The sequence below is a fragment of the Fukomys damarensis genome, unplaced genomic scaffold (genome assembly GCF_012274545.1).
Source record: "Fukomys damarensis isolate Sample0158 unplaced genomic scaffold, DMR_v1.0_HiC HiC_scaffold_28, whole genome shotgun sequence".
Lineage (NCBI taxonomy): Eukaryota > Metazoa > Chordata > Mammalia > Rodentia > Bathyergidae > Fukomys > Fukomys damarensis.
Window position 1 is genome coordinate 26,450,129 of NW_022900940.1, and position 15,623 is coordinate 26,465,751.

General features: G+C 41.4%; 1 protein-coding gene across 5 annotated transcripts in view; it reads left to right on the plus strand.

The window, feature by feature from the left end:
- Window positions 1–15,623, plus strand: part of Nek10 (NIMA related kinase 10) — a 237,548-nt gene that overhangs the window by 64,463 nt on the left and 157,462 nt on the right. For 4 of the 5 annotated variants that reach the window (XM_010638285.3, XM_010638286.3, XM_010638287.3 and 1 more), the window contains exons 20-22: window positions 2,889–2,934; window positions 5,122–5,243; window positions 5,474–5,576. In XM_010638285.3, the coding sequence (XP_010636587.1) occupies window positions 2,889–2,934; window positions 5,122–5,243; window positions 5,474–5,576 (271 nt within the window). The remainder of the gene's footprint in view (window positions 1–2,888; window positions 2,935–5,121; window positions 5,244–5,473; window positions 5,577–15,623) is intronic. The other variant, XM_019209636.2, reaches the window with a different exon arrangement.

Here is a 15,623-nt window from a genome sequence, read left to right on the forward strand (position 1 = left end):
CTGACATAATATAATAATAGCTCAATTAACTATTATTATGAAGGTTCGTTTGGGAAGAGAAAATGGATGTGTCAAAGCGGAATGAGATTTGTTTTTGAGATCCAAGAACACTGGCTTTTTTTTCCAGCCTTCCTTACACGTGCACTTATTCCAGACACTGTTCCTTTGTAACTCCCATGGACAGCCTGTGCTCTGCTCTCTGCTAGTCACGTGTACGTGGAATCTGTGCTGGGACACAAAAGTGTACCATCAATGTGGAGTTTAGTCACAGAGATGCACTGTTCTACTTCAGTTTATAGATCACAGCGATTGTATCATTAACAGCTTACTTTACAGTGACGTTTTATATACTAATATAGTAAATTAGATTTTTTTTCAGTCCCAGGGATTGAACCCACTGAGCTGCATCCCCAGTCTTTTTTTTTTTTTTTCAGTTTGGGATAAGTCGCCAAGGTAGGGCTTGAACTTGAGTCACTGCTGTTGCCTCAGCCTCTCAGAGTATGGAGTTACACTCACTCACACCACTATATCTGACTAGATTAAACTTTTTTTAAAAGCGAGTGTTTGCTCATGTTTAGGATAACCTAGTGTTTCTCAATGAGCTGTTCCATTATAGCACAAGGTAGTACATGTTTTTGACCTATACTGATCCAGTGTTTTCATTGGGATCCAAATCTAGATATAACCCTTGCTAGGCCCCGAATGTGGTTCCGGTTGTTAACTTGGTCCTGTTTTATTTAAAAGCTGCTGGTGATGAGGTAGATAATTTGTTTTTCCTCATTTCCTCAGCAAAGAAAATGTCCTGAGGGACTAGTTAAAAGGCATCATTTTAGACGTTGCCATCACTCAAACCTGTGTGGTTGGTTTCACTAGAGGATCAGTCAGTGCAAAGGATAAAAGTACCGACAGAAAGAAGCAGCAGAAATGAAAGAGTATATTTTTGAAGATGAAGCCTAACAGGCTGGGGAACACAGAGGCTTGAAGAAGACGCCTCACCATAGTTACTTCTGTTTCGTGTGACAGTCCCAAAGTGGGTGCCCCAAGGGGTCGGTGTCCTCTGTTCCCTGCAGCCAGTCGTCCAGGGGACTCTGTCACCTCCCGGATGTTGTCACCACTGGGTCGGAGGCGCCCCATGGGCAGGTCCACCTGTGTGGTGGGAAGAGGGGCGGCGTGAGTGCCAGCCACTGCCGGCGTAAGGGGGCTTCCCTCGGGCTCACTCCCGGCTGCAGAGGAGGCCGAGACGTGACCGACCTCTGCCTGGGAAGCCACGTCCAGTTACGACTCCATGGCAGTGAAGACGGACGGCTCGCAGTCCGCTCCTCAGAGGAGCACGCAGAAAGACCGGGAAGAGATGGAGGCCATTTATAAACGAAATGGCCATTTTACTGAAATAAGACGAATTTCAGTTTATCTCGAAACTCAAATTATAAATAAACAACTTCAGACATTTTAGCATTCTTATAGAAAATAAGCTTCTTTAAATTTGTTTTTAAAGTAGAACTTCGGTTCACATCCTTAAGCAAAGTTATGTAAAGGAGAACTTTTATCATGTACTTTTAAAAACTGATAAGGTGGAATAGGAAGAAAAGGGCTAAAGGCATAGGGGAAGTGGGAAGGGTAGAGGAAAGGTAATAAGGGAAAAGAAAAAAAATGAGAACAGGAAAAAATGGAAACAAAGTGTTTGTAAGTAGGGGAGGGTAGACGGGGTGAAGGGAGGGCAGGGGTAAGGGGAAAAAATGAGAACCAAGACCTGTCATGTAAAGGTACAAGATCCCAATGATGAATGCAACTGTTCTGTATACCTAAAATGTACCAATAAACTCCATAAATTTTTTTTTGTATTTTTTTCAGCTTTAATTGAGTTTACTGGTATATTTTAGGGATATAGTACAGTTACATCCATAAGATTTTTTTAAAATGTCAAGGAAAGCCAGGGATTTGGCTCAGTGGTTCCTCTGCCTGCCTCGCAAGCTCAAGAAGCTTGCTCAAGCTCATGCTCGGGTTCGAGCCCCAGTACAAAACAAAACAAAACAAAACAACAACAAAAAGAATTCGAAAAATGTCATGGAAGCCTGTATTTACAGCTACTACAATGGGTGGTAAAGGATTATGATGGAGACAGATTGAATCTAAGCGTAAACTCTGCAAGGAGCACGGGAGTTTATAGGTCATTGGTCGGGGAGAGGGCCAGGGGATGGTGAATTACAAGAGGGGCTTAGATATCAAGAATGAGGTAGTACTTGATTGGGCATCAGGTATGGGAGATTCCTGATAAACCAGCCTAACAGGGTTCTGTGTGGGCCAAGCATGAGGGCTACTCAGGAGGAGGAGTCACCAGAGGCAAGTAAGTATGGCAAGGGGCAGATCTTGTCAACTAGTGCTAGGATTTAATCGTAGCTCTTAGATATTTCCATTTCATATTAATCACTGTGTAGAACATAGAAATAGTGTAGACACAAGCTATATACATAATATATATATAGAGAGATATTTATAGATCTATACAGCTATATCTATATAGAAAGAGGAAAAAAGCAAACTATCTATATAAATATAGATGAACACAAATTACTTCATTTTGTTGTGTTTTTTCCTTTAGTCTGTGTGGTATTGGAAGGTGCTATGTGAATTTTGAAGGTTCTATTTAGTTCTATAATTCTATTTTAGTTGAGTAATAAAGCAATTTTTAATTTTGTCTCAAAAAGTTATATAGGTGATTGCTATTTTCTGTTGAAAGTCATAAGCAACAGATTTTTAAAAAACTTATAAAAATCTCAGATGATGTCTTGCAGTGCTTAGTGTTTTAGATGTAATTTGTGAAGTAAAGGTCTATGAAATAAGTGTGTTTTGAAGTAGATAATAAATGTCTGTGATTTCTTTTCTTGTAGCTTTATCATCCCAATATTGTACGTTATTATAAAACATTTCTGGAAAGTAAGTATGATTTTCTGTGGTGGTTTTCTAATTAAGGAAAAAATCTTTGTAACTTAAGTATTTTCATACTGGAATGTCACAGCTCAACTATTTTCCTTAATTTTTGTTAGTAACACAGCAGTGGATGATTTCAAGCATCATTTTCCTTTTTTTTTTTTGAGACAGGGTCTCACTAAATGGTTGAGACTGACCTGGAACTTACTATATAGCCCAGGCTGGTCTTGAACTCATGGTGATCCTCCTGCCTCAGCCTTCCGAGTGCTGGGATTACAGGCCTGTGCCACCACGCCCAGCTCATCATTTTCTTGACATATCAAATAATAATACAATTGGCCTAAAGACAGTTATAATTTAAATCCTGGTAATGAAGGCACTTCAGTGACAAACCAAAATAATTATTATTGCTATTTTAAATAACAAAAATCAATTAATAGGAGATAAGATTAAAAGGTGATGGTTTCTTTATGAAAAGTTTTATAGTTTGTATTGAATTAGACATTTTTTCCACCACCAGAATAAATTGAAGGTGAATTTGGGTGGTTTTGCATGAAGTTCATATTAATGCCACCAGGTGGCGATAGAGCCTAGGTTTATTCTCAGACACGTGTTCTGCAAGTATGGTGAAATATGGAGACAAAATGTTGAGACAAAGCCACACTTAAAAAAAATAGGACTGTGGATGGAAATAATGTATTAATGAAACTTAATGATCTGTGACACACATGAAATTTCAAATCTCCATTCGAAGGAATAAAGGGCAACAATTTTTGGACTTGCTAATTACCTTTTTATCAGCACTACCGCTATTTAAGAAAACCTCTTGTGCGCCCTGGCTTTTGTTACAGTCTTACCCGTCTTCCTTACCATGTGTGACTCAGAGCTCAGAGCTGAAACTCCCGCAGTAAATCCTGCCCCCTTAGTCATAGTCCTGACCCTGGAATAATTCCCTAGATTTTGTGCATATCCGCTCAAGTAAGAGATCAGTGTTGGCTTCTGACTTGTACTGAGGTGATACCCTTCTTCTGATAACAGAGTAAAACCATTTAGCAACCTGGAAGCCTCCAAAATGAATGGAAGGTAAATTAAAATAAGTAAAATATGATGTAATAAATTAGAAAATTGCAATACAGGGGAATATAAGGTCAGACGTTTAAAAAGTAGTGCTAGACATAAGATTAGAAATATAGTAAATGTTTCTTAGAATTATGAAAAAATTAAAACAATATATTACCTATGTGTAGAAGAATGATGGAAGAAATTATGATTTAACCTTATTGCACAATGTGGGAACCAACATTACAAACAGTGTGCCCCTGGGTATATTGAAATATAAGACTGTAATGGAAACAAGTGTACATTGCAGGACATGCAGAGTATAATTCCACTTTTGTTAGCATTGTGTACATATATATATTATAGACATCCAAAGCTTTAAAAGGCACTTAAAACATCTATTGCCAGTAGTTTCATATTGGTTCTAATGGAAGAAGTGGAATTTACTTGTTTCCTGACACCCAAAGCAAAGAGACAGACACAAAGCAGTCAAGGAGATTCACAGTATCTGTAAGATGAACCCAAGAGAAGACCAGCTGTCTTTGCTCTTGAGGGAACAGCAAAAATTATGGAAAGTATTCTCCGCTGTTTCACTGCAAGACCCTGGCATGAGTTCGTCTAGATTTCTGTGAAAAGAGTCTCTAGGAGGCCACAAAAAGTGTTGATTGAAATGCAAGTTTTCTGAAGGTCTGATTTGATCTAAATTTTAGACTATGACTAGGAAAGGTGTGTTTATATGTACTTCCAGCCCCCAGGACTGGAACTGTTTGTTTATGCCTTTGGACATCTGCCAGTTAGCCCACATCCTGGTGTCCATGGAAAATGAAAATATTACCAGTGTAAACTTGTACTAGGGCTTTGCCTGTAGCAAGGACAGATTGTTACTGGTCTTCGGTGGTCCTGAAAGCCCTGCTGCAGTGCTGCAGGGGCCCCCATTTTCCTTGATCTTGAATTCTTTTTCTTTGCTGTGCATTGGCAATACATAATAATTACATCCACTTTACATCTTTTATGTCATTTCTTAATGTTGTGCTCTGTGTATCCTTTCAGAAGCTCAGATTCTAATTTTAAGTTTTTTTTCAAGATGCTATATTTAATTAAAATTTCTATGACCCATTTTATATTTCTCTATAGATGATAGGTTGTATATAGTTATGGAACTTATAGAAGGAGCACCACTCGGAGAGCATTTCAGTTCTTTGAAGGAAAAACAGCACCATTTTACTGAAGAAAGACTGTGGAAAATATTTATACAGGTATGTCTTTTTCTTTATTCAATTTTCATAGTACAGTAAAGTTCTGACCTGATTTCTTAGAGGCACATAGTAGTCATCTTTGTTTGTATGCTGACTGGGGAAATAAACTGTTTCTTTTTCTTTTTTTTGCGGGGGGGCGGTACTGGGGATTGAACTCAGGTCCTTGCACTTGCAAGGCAGGCCACAGAACTGCCCTGGCCCTAATAACTGTTTCCTATTCTTATTTCAAGTTGTGCTTAGCTCTGCGGTACTTACACAAGGAAAAGAGGATAGTCCACAGAGACCTGACACCAAACAACATCATGTTGGGTGACAAGGACAAGGTCACCATTAGTAAGTAGAACCTCTGAAGTTTTTACTAAGGGATTTCTGAGAGTGAGTCCAGAGTAGATTATTCTTTCAGAGCAGTGGTATCCAATAGAGTTTTGCGCATGGATGGAACTGTTTTATTTTGCTGTCCATTGTAGAGCCATTGGTCACACATGACTGTTGGGCACTTAGAAGGTGGCTATTGTGACTGATGACACAAATTCTAAATTTTATTACATTTTAATTATTCATTCAGGTGTGAGTTGTGGCTGACATTTGGGTTAGTGACAGTTATACTTCTAAAGGACTGAGTTGTATTTTGCTCATAGGAGGGAATTACGCCCTCTAAGGTCTTTTTCTTTCTTTAGAGCAATGCTTCTTCAACAGAGCTTTTCATGACCACCATGTGAACGCACTGGTTTGAGCCTTATTAGCATCGTCTTTGTCTTAAGAACATATCAAGAGCCATAAGATATTCTGCCATTGGTCTATTCCAACATATATTTTTATCATACTATTTTCCCTTGTAACAAATAGGCCTAATGTTGGATAAAATTTTATAAATTAGTGGGTTTCTCTTTACTCTCATATTGGTCTAATTGTCGATCACGACTTAAAGTTACTTTTTTAGCCTTGACTGGTATATTAACTTCCTTGTGTCGCTCTCCTGGAGTATTAATGGTTCATGAAGTACAGGTAAGGAGACACCTCCTGAATCTTTGGTCTCCACCTAGTTTTGATGGTGACATCCACTCAGTAAAGTTTTTCTTTTTTTTAGCATATACTACCAATGTATGTTGGCTTCTTTGTAAATTCTATGCATATATTGTTATACCAAGATTCTGTAGTGTATAACAAAGTCTACAGGATAAAATACAAAAAGATGAATTTAAAAGTACAAATAAAGGTTTTAATCCCAGCCCTTGCAGTGGATTGGTGCGGGCGCCCGGCTTGGGGACCACTGCCTCTCAGTTTTTACTGATGTGAGATATATACACGACAACGTCTAAAGCTGGTTCCTCTACAGACCTCTAGAAGAAGCTAATTTTCACAGAGATAATTTCAAATATGTGTATCTACTGGGACCACATGTCTTCATGAACAACAAAAAATGTTTAAAATTATTTTTGCTTTTCATAGATTTTATTTCCATTGGACAGTTTTATTTAATGTTGCTTCCTATCTACCATCCTGCCAACATGGTGCACAGGCACTGTTCTGGAATTTTCCTGCGCTCCTTTTCTGATTGGTGTCTGTGTCTTACATCCTACCCCATTTAACTGAAATATGTCTCCCAATGCTTTCCTGAGAATAACTGCTTTGAGAGTCATATTTTTGGATGCTTCTCACCACGGAGTATTTTTATGATGCCCTCATCCTTGATCCTCATTCTAAGTTTTGAAGGCATTCCTTCAGTGTCCTGGTATCCAGTTTTACTGTGAGGAAATCCAGTGCTATTCTAGTTCTATTCATGCTTGATGCACGCATTGTTTTATCTCTCCAGAAACCATTAGGATGTTCTCTTTATCCACTGTTTCAGATGGGTCCTTTTATTTAATGTTTCTGAAACTAGGAGTCCTCATCAATTGCGAGTCTTAAAATTTCAATCCTGGGAACTTCTCCTGTATTCTTTTCTACTTTTCTCCTGGCTGCTTTCTTTGTTTCACTCTCTAGAATTCTTATTAGTCTTATCTATAATTTATACGAAGTAATTTCCTAACTTAAAAAGTAATCATCTTAGTTTGTATCTCTTTGTTGTACCTAGTGTTGTTTCTTCAACCTTATTTTCTAGTCATTGAATATTTAAATTTTTAAATCAACTTTTTACTCTCTAAACATCCCTTCTTGTTCTATGTTCCATTTCCATGGAATCCCACTTTTATTCCGTCTTAGAATAATATAGACCTGTTTGTTTTCCCCTACAGAACCTGAATTGCTTCTTTATTTTCTGAGTCCATTTCTTTTTATATCCTCTTTTTCTTTGATGTCTTTTTCCCATTGAAAGCTTTCCTTACCTGTCCATGACGACAAGTAAGGATTGAGAAATGTTGGAAGCCCTGTGAGTTCCAGTTAAGGCCGTCCTCGGGTAGATTTCGTTGCAGCCTAATGCGGACCTTTCCTCTGAGGGTCCTCAAGGTGGAGCCTAACCGTCTTGGCAGAGAACGCTCTTCTAGTACCTTGCCTGATGCCATTCTAGGACCACTGTCCACCACGGCAGCCCGGGAAGCTACATCCCACTTAAGATTTCCCGTGAATTCGGGCCTGTGCTGCGGGTTATTGGGAAAGAAGTGTTTTCCGTAGGTGGCAGAAGGTACTCGGTTTCCTGGCCACGTGGTGTGGGAAGGGACTGTGGACTACACCTCAATTCTATGGTCTGAGTCTTTTGCCTTCCTCTTCCCTGTGGGGCACCCCGGGCTCTCTCAGGCCTCCCCATTCTCAGACACAGGGTCCAGGGGAGGGGACTCTCCCCCACAGACCCTGTCACACTCTCCACCGGACTCATAGGAATTTATTAACCCCTCTTGTTACCAAGACCACTCCTGTCATTCCTCTGGATAAGAGCACTTCAGAGAAAACCTCTACTTTAGTAAGTCTGTGAGAATTAAAGAAGATGAACGAACACATACGATTAACCCACCATTTAACCCTAAATGGGCAGGCTAGCTACATTGTTAACTCTACATATGAGGCTTAAGAAAGCATCCCATTTTTTAACTTGACTATTCAACTTAAAAAATACAGATTTCTGCTTGCATTCAGGTTGTGTGGGCTCCCTAGAAAAAGATACTTTGTTTTACAAGAATAAGAAAACTTTTATTTTGCTTTTCTCTTCCTTGCTCCTCATTGCCATTATGCTCATTCTTTGGAAAATATTTGTCAGGCTTCTATTTAGGAGTTATTCAATTAAAAAAGAACTATTTTCAATTTTCAGGGATTTTTAGTTTTAAGTGGAGCAATATTTTCCCATTTCAAATGGGGAGGCAGAGATAAATCTCAGGACAGAGTTTTATTCTAGTCCAGCTTTTCTCTAGTAAGGCAATTGCTTCACCTGGGCATTGATGTGCCACCATTATTTCCAGTGAGTATAAAACCATTTTTTTTTTTTTTTACTAAAAGGATAATTTACAGAAATTTGCTGTCTTTTATTTAAAGCTACTATAAATATAATAGTGTTGAAATATTTTTCATTGTCTATTGATACTGATAAAAATAAAGCCTTTAGACTCTTATTTTCAAGAGGGTTCGTGGTTTAAGTGAAATCGTACTGCATTAATTTGAAGCTAGGTGTACAAAATCCCCACATTCTGGGAGGCCGGTCATTCAGGGAGCCTGTGGACTCCCGCCAGCTGCTGTGGTGCATTTCGCCACAAGGGGGCAGCCTTATCATGTTTTATTTTTCTCTGTTCTTGTGCTAGATTTATTACTGACTTCCAGAAAATAGGCACAGAATTGCCAAATGATGCAGGGGACAAACTGTATTGAAAATGTGACTAGAAATGAAAGCTTTAAGAAAACTAAGATTTCCTTCTCAATTTTCCCAATGTAGGTGAACTAAATGTTTTAAGAGTACAGCTGATTTGCAATTACTTATAGTAAGTATGTTGGCTGGAGTCTGTGTCGTGAGGAAGCGCAGCAGAAAGTGCTAACATATTCAGGATGTGTGGTTTTATGAATGTGACCTACTTTTAATGTCTAATACATTTCCCCTCGAAAGACCGAATCTTGTTATGATGTGTGCTGTGATGCATGTTCAGGTCTTGCTCCTGCATTTATCTGCAGTTTTTGGGGCTGCACACAGGAACAGGCCCTGGCTCGGGGAGACCCTGGGAAGGTCACCCTGTCAAGCGACATCCACATTGTGCCGTCACGTCACAGAGTGTCCCTGGGGAGGCCTGGCGGAAATGAGCTGTCAGTGTACCGTTCCACACTTCCTGGCCTCTCCAAATACCCACATTTTACCGTAATTCCTTCATGTCCCCTTGTGTGCTTTGCTCCCCCACAAGAGACAGAGAAAGAAAAAGAAAGCCCCAAATTCCGTCATAGTAAATAGTTTCGGGCATGGGCTTTAGTACATGATTCACTAGGTCATGTATTCCTCCTGTGAGTGAATCAGTGGGGTGTGCTTTTGTGTCTCAAAATGATATCTTGCTGCTTCTGGTGGTCACAGCAGCGAGGATGTACTTCATTCACCAAAACAGTTGCCAAAGACTGGAATGTGCTCGTTCATGTCATATTTGCCAGGGAGTGCAGGACTGGATAGGAGATGAAAGGCTAAGGTTTCTGCCCCCTGAAAGGAGTCTTATGGAGACGTTCAGTTATTTACTCAGCAATTGCTTCATGAGTTACCACATCCTGCAGTAAGCAAGGCAAGCACGCAAGACATGGCCCCACCTTACAATATGTAAGGGTTGAATGTGCGTACAAAATACTATTAGTCAGGATGGGCCATGTTACACTGTGCTAACGGTGCATGACCCGAAGGTCTCAGCAGGCTTTGGGATGAATCCAGGAATGGCCTGTTCTTATATGACTTGGAGCTAAGAATGATGTTTATGCTTTACAAGGGAGAAGAAGACTGTGACAAAACCCATATGTGGCCCCCAAAGCCTAAAATGCTTACTATCTGGCCTTCTCCAGAAAACATTTGTCCACCCCCAACTTAACAAGGTGTCCACGCTGCGGGAGTGGCATGTCCGCTGCGTGCCAGTGTGGAGCTGAGCTCACAGACCTAGGTGGGCTCAAGCTGCCCCTGCAGCGGCTTCCAAGTTGCAGAAGCAGAAAGGAGAGAACACAACCAGCCATTTAGGAGCCTTTGCTCCTACGTCTTCTGCACCAAAGTACCACACGTTAATTCTGCTCAGGATTAAGGGTTAAGGAAAGTCAGATTTAACAGTTTAAGGATGCATTCCTCCTCCAAGAGAATATGGGTGGACAGTTAACATGGTCTATCCCAGGACCAGGAAAGCAGGAAAGGTGAAAGCAGGTGAGGCAAGGGCACAGCTAGCATAAAGGATTGCAGACAAGAATGTAGCACAACTGGGTATTACTAAGATGTGGTGAGAGAAGAGGGTGCCGCAGAAGGTAGAGAACTTGGACGTTGTCCTTTGGCCAGTGTCTTATCTTGGAAGATCAGTCTCAAAATTACATGATCAGGTCTTGCAGGTAGAATAATTATAATGGCAGGTGAAGGTGCATGTCTGGGAAAGTCTAGAAACAGACACTCAGTGAAGCCATGAGAATACTTAGTTGCCTCATAATGAGAGGCCAGGAGGCGAGCAGATCCAGGGTGAGTTTAGTAGCCCAAGGAGGTTGGCCATGATTTAGGCCTTTTTTGCTCTTTCTCTCTAGTGTCCTTAGAAGATTGGGTTTGTACCCATATAAATGTCACTTCATAGTTCCAAGATGGTGACCAGAGCTCCAGGCATCATCACCAAATTCAAAGGTAGAAGGAAGGATGGCTGCTAGGATACAGAACAAACAAACAAAAAATCCCAAAGAAACCTCTCATGGGCAAATGGCTGTCCCCTTTGCTTTCGCTGTTAAAGAACCTTTCATAGGTCTCCATTTGACTTCTTCCATGGTCTTGGCCAAAACCAATGAGATGAGTGCCTAGTTGTGAGGGAGACCTCCGGCCCTATGGCAGGAGACAAGATACAGAGAAAGGGGCTGGTCGATGGCTTACAGAGAACCTGCCACGGTCTCCGCCACTTAGGCTCTGCAATGTCCGGGAAATGCACGATGGAGATTTTGCCTATTGTAGCAGAAAAGGATATAGAGGAGGGACTAAATTCAGAAGTTCCTTGGGGCAAGAATTATAAAGATCTGGTGGCTCATTCATAATGGGACATGAGGTACGAGAACTGTTGTGAAAGACTGTGTTTGCAATGATTGTGAGGCCGTTGGCAGAGAGCTTTAAGATACAAGGTTTCAGATATAAGGCATACGACACAATTTAAATATGATTATGTCTTTCTCTTGGTTAAAATCCTTCAAATAGCTTCCTGTAGCATTCAGGATAAAGTTTTGCAGGAGACTACAATACTGATTATGCCCAAAGCAGGTTATAAGCAACACAGGCCATAAAGAATTAACCTCACAATTGGCTTGTTTAAAAAAGTGAGTCCAGCCAAAGCGTTCATGACAAGGTCCAAAATAATTCACACCCAAATTCTAGTTCCACAACTAAAACCTTCTTAACTAAAACATGTTTTAATTGCAGCTATATATTATGTCTACTCTGTTCCTGATTCAAAAATGCTTTGTCTTGTTTCCTTTATGAGCCTTACTTACATCAGTTTCCATAAAAACCGTACAACTACAGGTCCTCACACACAGCTTGCCTTTACCCCGATTAATTATCTCCAAAAATCTGGCTTAAGCTGGCCATTGCCTTTGGCAGTTGTACTGACATTGGTGTTGTCCTGTCTCTCTTAGCTCTGTCTTTTAGGTTTTTTTCTCAGGCCTGTGCCATATGCTAAACAAAAAACCAGAGCCTACTACAAAGGTTTCCAATAACATTTCAAAAGTCCTGGATAAAGTTTAGTTTCCTTCGATTACCCAAGGCCTTTTGTTGTGGTCTCCACCCTGCCCTGCCCTCTGGCCTCATGGCCTGAGCAGCCCAGGCTGTGGCAGTGTTACCTCTGCCTAGCACTGCATGCCTCTGCCTGGAGTGGCTTTCCTCCCTCCTGCCACTCCAGTCAAATGCATTTGTCCAGGTGGCCTCTTCCATGTCCATGTCTGATGTGCTCTGCTTCTGGGCTCTATACTCCGCTGGGCTCACCTCTCTCATAGCACACAGGATGTGGCGTGGAAAACCTTTGTCAGTTGCCATCTCTTCCTTGATGTAAGGGAAGCCAGCTTCCTTGACTTTGTTTCTCAGATAACACTTAATTAATATGTATTTGATAAATGGGTAATGTCACGGTTTAGATCAAGAACATGGCCTTACGTGCTCATAGGCAGGGCTTTCAGAAGGTGATTGAATCATGGGGACGATTTGGTTGACTTCTCGTTAGGAGGTACGGTTTGGTCTGAAGGGGCAGGTCACTGCAGGACGGTGCATCTCCTTCCCCGATGTCCTCCCTTCTCCCTCTGCTTCCTGGCTGCCACAGCTCGAATGCTTTCCATCATCCTGTTCCTGCCCTAGAGCCAGCCAACCATGCAAGGACCGAGCCTTCTGAAAGTATAATACAAAAATAAACCTCTTTTTCTTTAAGTTGTGGGTGTTGGGTGTGATGTCTTGGCAACAAGAAAAGCAACTAAGACAGTTAGAAAACCGAGTAAAGAAATGAATGAATGAGCAAACGAGCAAACACACACCCAGGGGGAAATATTCAAAATCCATTTAAAATAGGGCGTGATGATGGAGGAGATGCCTGATGTATTGCCCGAAAAAGGTGTTTAATGCGAAGAGTTGAGAATTGGCAGGAAAACTCAGTGTGCACACGCATAAAGGCACCAGCAGTTCCCACTGTCATCTCAGCAAACAGTGACCCAAAGGGAAAGTTTTACTTCCCGGAGTGCCACTGAGTGGAGAGAGAGCAATTCAAATCTGACCTATCTTGTACTGCAAGAATTCTTAGAGTTTTAATTGTTTTTTGGAGGATAATAGGATTTTAATTGTTATTTGGGCTAACTTGCTGCTGAGAAATTTATAATCATAGGAAAATTGAATGATCTTTGCCCTTCTGATAGAGAGCTCAAAGTCTGCATGTCTGCATAGGCACATTACTTGCATGCCTGTAAAATATTCTGGTCACAAAGGTATAGAAGCCAGGAGTAGTGGTACAGATCAGTAATTCCAGCAGTCTGGGAGGCTGAGGCAGGAGGATCACAAGTTCAAGCCCAGCTCTGGGCAACTTAGTGAGACTGTCTCAAAAACAAAAAGGGCTGGGCATGTAGCTTAGTGTGAAGGCCCTGGGTTCAATCCCTGCTTCTTCACAGAGCTAAAGTATATAACAACTCTGTAGGTCTCTTGACCTACCTTGCTACCTGCTGTGTACTTTGCCTCCCATTAACCAGCTCCGATGTCTTTTTAAGTCCAAGCTGACACAGAACTTTGTCCTTACAAGACTAAAATGTTGAATCATTTGGACTGCATGTTCTGGTAGCATCTGTTGTGGGAAAGATGGCTGCAGGGTTTTGCTCGGTCAACATATTGCCTGTGTGTTACCAAGAAAATAAGAATATTCTCTTTTACCTCGGTCATAGTTGCCTTGTATTGTTATTTGGTCTTGTAAAATAAGAAAGAAATGTTGAAGGAAGTTCAGTCCGTTCTAAGTTCCAAAATATTTACAAGATTCTCGTACCTTTTCCGGGGGGAGCTTTGGAACCAGGGAAGGTGATGGCGCAGTCTCCAGTTAGAAGCCAGAGCCTGAAGGCCTGGGGTAAGTCCCAGAACCCAAAGGCCAAAGGACCTGGGGTCTTGGTGTCCAGGGACAGGAGTAGAGGTGCCTGGGGAACGGGAGGAAGCCAGAGAAGGAGGAAAAGGATATGAATATAACACAAGTGTCCCTGACTGGTCTTACGCTTTATGTGAAGTTCTGTTTTCATATGAATAACAACTAGTAAGAAGTCCCATGCTGAAAAAGTGGTTTTACAAGAGCCTCCATTTAGTGAGGGGCCTTAGTTTTTACACAGTCTTGTCACTATTAGCAAGGTGAGCTGATGTTTGTGTTGTGTGGATAGGAAGTTACCGAGGATTCAGAGGCGTTCTTGTTCTGGGGTTGAAGCTCCCTGTCCGGTGAATCAGTAAATCACAGTGTGGTTGAGAGGAGAAAATACCTTCCCTCTGCTTCGTTCAGGTTAGGGTCTGCACTGGGCAGGCAGCTCTGGGACAGTGGAGAGTGGCGTGGTGAGAGGGGCCCTGTCCACCAGCCCCTTCCCCTTGTTTAGGAAACCCCGTTGTAGAGTCACCTAGCAACGTACTTGTTGAATTAGAAATAATAATGTGAATAATAGCTGAGGGACTGTCAAGACGGAGTTTGGGGGCAGATTAGAAATCAGAGCGACTGTCAAAGGAGGAGGTGCTCTGTTGAGGGAACTCTGGGAACCTTCCCGGAAAATTCCTTTCTGTCCCCTCGGAGCCCCATAATGGAGGAAGTCACTGAACACGTTATTGCTCGGAGTACACCTGGGCTGAGGCAGGAGAAGGAGCAAAGCTGTAAATGCGGTGGAGTTGCCAGGCGAGCTCTTTCCTCTCGCCCAGCATGTAGCTGTGCTCCAGTAGACACCCCTGTCACTGCGCGCTGTTACAGGGCTTTCAGAGTATCCCTGCTTGAAATTTTCAAGGTCATTCCTTGTTTTCATTTTACCCAGGGAAAGCACTCTTAAGATGCCAAAAATTTTAGCTCTACTTTGAAGGAAAGGAGCAGCCACACATTACTATATTTTTGGAGCATCTATTATGGGGTAAAAGTATTAGCTCAGCCAATATTCTGATGCATGTTTTTACCTTGATGGATAATGAAAAGGCTTAGGGAAGTTCGGAATATTGATTAAATCACCCCTGGTAATGCCAGGACTGAGCCTTGCCTGCTCCTGAGCTCACATCCAAACCAAGCGTCTACAGTATTTCCTCTGGGGGACTATTTTCAGTAGAGAGAAGGTATGTTTGAGGGCAACATGCTCAGAGTCAAGAGCTGTGCAAGGCTGAATGGTTTCTTAGACTAGACATTTTAACTTGGGCGATTATGAGAGAAGGCAGTCCAGAGCATGGCACGGTCTGGTAGTAACCCCAACTCTCTGCCCTCCTACTATGCTGCTCTCTCAGTGAGCACATTTCCACATTTATCTGACCACAGGGCATTTGAACACACAGGTTACTTTTCCTGAAAGTCTCTTCTCCACTTTCTCCTCGTATCCTAGTTAACTTCTGTCCACCTTCAGGCATTAATTTAGTCACCACTTTGTCACAGAAGCTATTTCCCCTTTACAACTCCCTCATACTAAAATATATATCTATGTCTATATATATGAGTGTGTCCTTTAGAGATAATACCAATATATATATCCATATATATATCATATATATTATATCAATATATATATATATCCATAGATATCTATGGA